At 41.9% G+C, this 6000-nt stretch overlaps 1 protein-coding gene across 1 annotated transcript; it reads right to left on the reverse strand.

Moving 5' to 3' along the window:
- Nucleotides 1–2357: 2357 nt before the first annotated feature.
- LOC136552116 (proteasome subunit beta type-4-like) lies at nt 2358–4817 on the reverse strand. Its single transcript, XM_066543662.1, has 6 exons — nt 4516–4817; nt 3546–3622; nt 3342–3471; nt 3051–3222; nt 2788–2973; nt 2358–2680 (listed from the first exon to the last, which is right to left on the reverse strand). The coding sequence occupies exons 1-6, from the start codon at nt 4626–4628 to the stop codon at nt 2567–2569; spliced, it is 792 nt and encodes a 263-aa protein (XP_066399759.1). The 5' UTR covers nt 4629–4817; the 3' UTR covers nt 2358–2566.
- Between the last annotated feature and the right edge of the window lie 1183 nt (nt 4818–6000).

A 6000-nucleotide genomic window follows, 5' to 3' on the forward strand; every position in this document is an offset into this window, starting at 1 on the left:
TAAAAACTTTGACAAGAAACCTTGCAAGTAAAACTTGTGAAAGAAAAGAGTATAATATGATGCTGGTACAGGTCAACATTTAGTAGATGTCCCCCCCTAATTCTGGCAAATTTCGAAGTCGCCGCATACCAATTTCATGTACCAATTTTTGAAACACAGAAGTTGATAAGGACTTAGTAAATAGGTCAGCGAGATTATCACATGACTGGATTTGCAAGATGTTTATTTCCCCGCTTTCTTATAACTTATGGGGAATAAAACAGCTTAGGGGCAATGTCCTCAGCGACATTACTCTTTATGTAACCTGTTTGCATTTATGTAACATAAGCAAAATTATCTTTATAGATAATTGTAGGTGATTCAATTGAACCAATACCACATGCATGTTGTATGTGATTAATCATTCTGCGAAGTCATACACATTCATGTGATGCCTCGTATAGAATAATAATTTCAGAATGATTAGTAGAGGTCGCCGTCAGAGTCTGTTTAGAAGACTTCATGAATAGCTGTACCTCCATGTAAGAATACAAATCCAGTTTGGGATAGGGACCAGATAAGTAACCAGCATCCGTGTATCCAATCATATTGGGATCATGATTTCTCTTAAAGAATAAACCAAGATCCTTTGTGCCACAAAGATATCCGAGGATATGCTTCGCTCCCGTCTAATGACGGTGAGTTGGATTGGCACTATGTTTAACTAGTATGTTCACTGTAAATGCAATATCAGGCCTGGTGCAATTTGCAAGATACATAAGTGCTCCAATGACACTAAGATATGGAACCTTGGTCCCAATATCTTTTCTCCAATATCTCATGGTCTAAATGGATCTTTCTCTATTTCTAAAGAACGAACAACCATTGAGGTATTGTTATGATATGATTTGTCCATATTGAATTTCTCCAATATTTTCTGGATATAGGCTGATTGATGCACTAAAATCTCTGAAGGACGGTGCTCAAGTTGTAAGCCTAGCAACATTTGGTCTTACCCAAATCCTCCATCTCGAATCCACATGATGGAAATTGTATCTCAAATGATTGCATAATTATTTCTATATCATGATGATATCAAAATAACCAATATACGCAATCATGCTTAATTATACACAATGTATGTTGCGATTTGTATTTGGATTCAGAATATGAAGTCCATTGGGACTTATACGTCCGAATCTATCAAATCCATTTTATATGGAACTGTTTGGTTTTTGGGTACTATATATCAAGTACCTTATGTCTATACCAATAATGGTTTTATTAAGTCTCTTATTGAGAATCAAATTGCATGACATATTAAAATAGAATTGTAATTTACCAGAACTAAATTGTTTTCATGCGGCCTTACACACCGCATCGTTAATTCAAATTCATCAAGCTGCATTTATACAACTCCCTCCGTTGCAGTATGTACGTGAAACTTTGGCCGCAGCCAAACATTTCCCATCTGCGCATCGAGTATGTTTTCACATACCCATATCACCACCCCAACATACCAATGGGCATTAGGGATCCCAAGAGGTAACTCTGCAGGGGATTTATAAATTGTCCGTATGTTGATCACATTTGAGGATAATTCTAGGCATTAGGGGGAGATTTATACCACATCAAGAATGTCAGGAATCAAAAGAGCAATCCTCACATTCACGTACCAAAAAATTCTAAACCTAATCATTTAGAATATCTTATATTTGCATCATACTGCAAAGAATATACCAGAAACATTTACTGATAATAAGGGTGTCATAAAATCCTCTTATCCTACTTATAATGCGCCTGAAAGAATGGAGGTACCAATTAAAACCATTCAACTCCCACTTTCAAAGAAGAGGGGGAGAAGTACGGCCGCTCTTAAGGATAATGCTCAAGTAAGCATCCGAGGATATCGAGGACAATATCCTCCAAATCAGTAAATCCAAGTCAACCTCAAGTTGGTAGACACCCAAAATGGATGAGCATCCAAAACCTGGATCAAAATCCACCCGGATCAACGGTGCACCCAAACTCTGATCCTGGGACATTAGAACACCCTGACTCCATATGGGAAATGACTCGGAGTCCAAAAGGGTTAACATTTGGAGTAAAACTAACTGTCTAATCCTATCCACTAATCTTGTAATTTATGGATGAGATCACTTCGTGAACAGGTGTCTGTTGAGAGACACCGTTTCACAACAGCCTACACAGTTTGCGCCTCCACTGTCTACCAAGTGAGTCATCACTCGCAGCGCAGAGACACTGTATAAATCACAGTTTGCGCACCGACACAAGACAAAGGGCACCTACCTATACTAGTTTACCATTTCAGCACAATCAACACAACAACGGCATCGCTTTCAAAAAAAAAAGGCATCTGAGAACACTACCGCACAATCCATTTTTTCACATTCACAAGTGACCAAATGTTGAAATTAAACTCGCTGAACCATAAGCATGTCATACAAGCAAATGCAGAGTTCCAGTAATGTTCAGAACAAACGTTCACAAGGGCTTTGATTTCAGCAGCACAGATTGTTTTCCCCTAAGTTCATGGCATGATTCGCGGCGTGCGCAGAGCATAAATCTACCATGATCCCACAGCACCCTGGGCTGGGTTTTCAAAGTGAGTGAAGCCCCAGTAGGTCTTCAAGGAGTATGGTGGGTAGATGGTTGATCCTTCAGTTGTGATCTTGGCAATCTGTAATTCAACTACAGGTTAGATCAATCTGTAACCATAAAATGAACATGAACTTTTGTTGAATAACAGGTTAGAGCAATCTCTAACCAAGATCAATGGATTCATACCTGGAATTTGTTGATAGATGACCTATCACGGTACAGCAAGACCAGCAAGCACTTCTCAACCAGCTTAACAGCTTCTTCAAAAGTCATATCCTTGCGCCATTCAGCACGAAGTATTGGGATCGCTAGATGATTTCCAAATCCAGTAGCAACATGGTTTTCCTCAAAGTGGGTACCAATCATGTTAACCTGCACACGCCAAGAATTAGGCATGACAAACCAACACCAACGAATAAGTGGTACTATCATTTGAAAGAAGACCCTACCATGCCAAGATACTTCTCATCACCCTTTGGACCCTTTTTCACTCCACCAATTACAAGTGAGTTCCACAGAGGATCAAACTTGTTGCGTCTGTTGTACATCACTCTTGTCAAATAACTGTGGATCTCTTTGGGGCCCAGAGAGTTTCCATCATCCCACATATGATCAGACAGACTGAAAAGAAAGGGAAAATGAGAGTTTAAAATTTCCAGAGCATTAGAAAGAGAAACATGAGCTCACCATATAATAATCATTATGAAGTTCCATATTCACTTGTTAGTGATAGAACTTACGTTAGTTCATCCAGATAGCGCAGGATCTCCTGGAAATCACTGTACTCTCCGCTTGCTCCAATGATGCTATGCTTGCCAACTGCCTTAATGCGTTCCACACTCTTGTATCTCAAAGTTGATCCATAGGAGGCTGCAAAGAGAACATAAGATTAAGTTCCCCATCGAGATAATGGTATTTATCTGTTCAGAGGAACTGGGACCAACCTCCAGTGTCACATGCCATGATCACACCATCCTTATATTTCAAGGCAATGACTGAAGTACCAGTCACATACGGATACCTGTTAATTGTGAGACAATGGCAGGAGTAAATCATGTGAATCGGATAATAAACTTATCAAAAGCAGAAGCATCATAATAATAGCACTATATATGAGTTGAATAGAAGTGCCACACTACAAGAAGTTCGAAACTGCAACCATTCTGGAAAAAAATCAAGCAAACAATTTCATATTGCCTTAACAGAGGCCATTGGAAACATAGACAAAGACTAAACCACCAACATAGCATACTGTTAAAATCCGCTTGTACAATTCCCACAAAAACATACAGACCAAGGAAACTAAGCTCAACTCTATTTTAAATGACGCCATTGTTTCCTAACAAAAGCTCATCATTTGCCAATTCATATGTTGGATCAATAATTCGAGACAGGAAAAGGGGGCAAAAAATCACACACTTAAAACCCCTCGGGTCTTCCAATTCTATTCCGACCTATTTCTTTTAAGTAGTGTTAAATGTCACTACTCAACCATATGCACAAGTAATCCCCACAAGCTAATCAACATCGAAGCATCCTCGCTGACAACTATGAACATCTCAATGCCGAGTTCCGAACAGCGCTATGAATCATTAACCCTAATCCGCAACAGCCCATCGCGGTCCCAATGAACAAAAGCCTATTTTTCCCAACAAGTTGTCATCGGGGGAAAAACCAAACCGATGGAAGATGAAAATTTCGCCTTCCGTGTTAAATCATCCTAATCGACAAACAGTCCACCGCAAAATTTGCTCAAATCTTCACCCAAAGAAGGGGGGCAAAGAAACGTAGAGTTCCGATCTGAACCGCGACCGAAAGCACCGAAATCTTCACCCCGAAGGAGGGGGGCAAAGTAACGCGAAGTCGCGATCTGAACGACGAACGCGAGCACCGAACATAGGCCGACAGACTTACTGCGTCCGCTGCGTCGCGCCTCCTCCTGCCGCCGCCTGGCTCCCGCCCGCGGGGTGGGATCCCGCCGGAACGTTAGGGCCACCACCGCCGATGCTCTTGGAGAAGCCGTCCATGACGCTGAGAACGGAGCGAGATGGGAGACGGTGTCGTGCGCCGGTCGGTGCGTGGGCTAACCGCGCTCGGGTTGCGAGAGGCGCCGAGCAGCGAACAAAGGGAGCAGCAACGGCGGCGGCGTGGTGTTAAGAGAGGCGACCTTTTTTCTTTCTTGCAAGCGAAGCCGAAGAGGAGAGCCCCCCGAAAACGAGTCGGAGCTTGGTTCAGATCCAACCGGAATCTAGCAGTTTGGACTGGGCTGGGTCTTGTGGGCTACTAGAAAGACACGGAGTACTCCGTACAAATAAATGTGCCAGATCGGGCCTGATCGGTTTGGGCTGAACTAGACCGAGCTTGTTTTTCCTACATGTCATTTCTACTCGTATTAGGCCGACATGGATTACACCCGCTCAGGTGTTGTTAAAACTAGCAGGGAGCCCCGCGCTTTGCGCGGGTAATAGTGGGGAAAAAATATTTGTTTTGCGTCCAAAAAAAAAAAGGAAAAAACAGGGTGGTACTGTTCCTTAACGGGCAAGTACTGTTCATAGCAGTCTGTTACTGTTCCAAAACCCGGTTACTGTTTACGAAAACCCGTTACTGTTCAGCAGGGAAAACGCATCGCGCGTTGACTGTGCCGGTAACAGTGTTCTGTGAGAGGAGACGGAGTTTTTGGATTGCACGCTTATTATACTATTGTATAGATCAACCACTCGAATTCTAGAAAGAAAGGGGTAAAAGGGTCGGCTGCTATTAGTGGAGTGGACCTTCTTAGAAAATATGATGAGGAGGATAGGTTTTCATCGTAGATGGGTGCAACTTATTATGAAATGTGTTTTCTCGGTCCCATATAAGATTAAAGTCAATGATTCCTACACTCATCGGATCATCCCTCAATGGGGTTTAAGGCAGGGTGATCCTCTTTCACCTTACCTATTTATTTTATGTGCAGAAGGGCTTTACAGAAAGCTCGACAGAAGGGCAAGCTTGAGGGCATTAAAATCTGCCAAGGAGCACCAAGAGTAAACCATCTTTTCTTTGCTGACGACTCATTAATTTTGATGAGAGCAAAGACAAGTGATGCACAAGAACTAGTCCGTATATTGATAGTCTATGAAAGAGCTTCTAGGCAAGTAATTAATAAAGATAAATCAACAATTATGTTTAGCCCAAATATTGACCAGTGTGTTAAAGATCATATGAGAACTACACTCTCAATCTTAGAGGTTGCAACAAGTGAGTGTTATTTGGGGCTGCCGGTTTTAGTTGGAAAATCTAGGAAAAATACCTTTGAGTATATCAAGAAAAAGATCTGGTCTAGGATTCAAGGCTAGCAGGAGAAACCGTGGTAGAACCATCCGAAATAGCACGCTTTCGGAGGCGCTCGTCTTCCAC

The sequence above is a fragment of the Miscanthus floridulus genome, chromosome 4 (genome assembly GCF_019320115.1).
Source record: "Miscanthus floridulus cultivar M001 chromosome 4, ASM1932011v1, whole genome shotgun sequence".
In the NCBI taxonomy this organism is placed as follows: Eukaryota; Viridiplantae; Streptophyta; class Magnoliopsida; order Poales; family Poaceae; genus Miscanthus; species Miscanthus floridulus.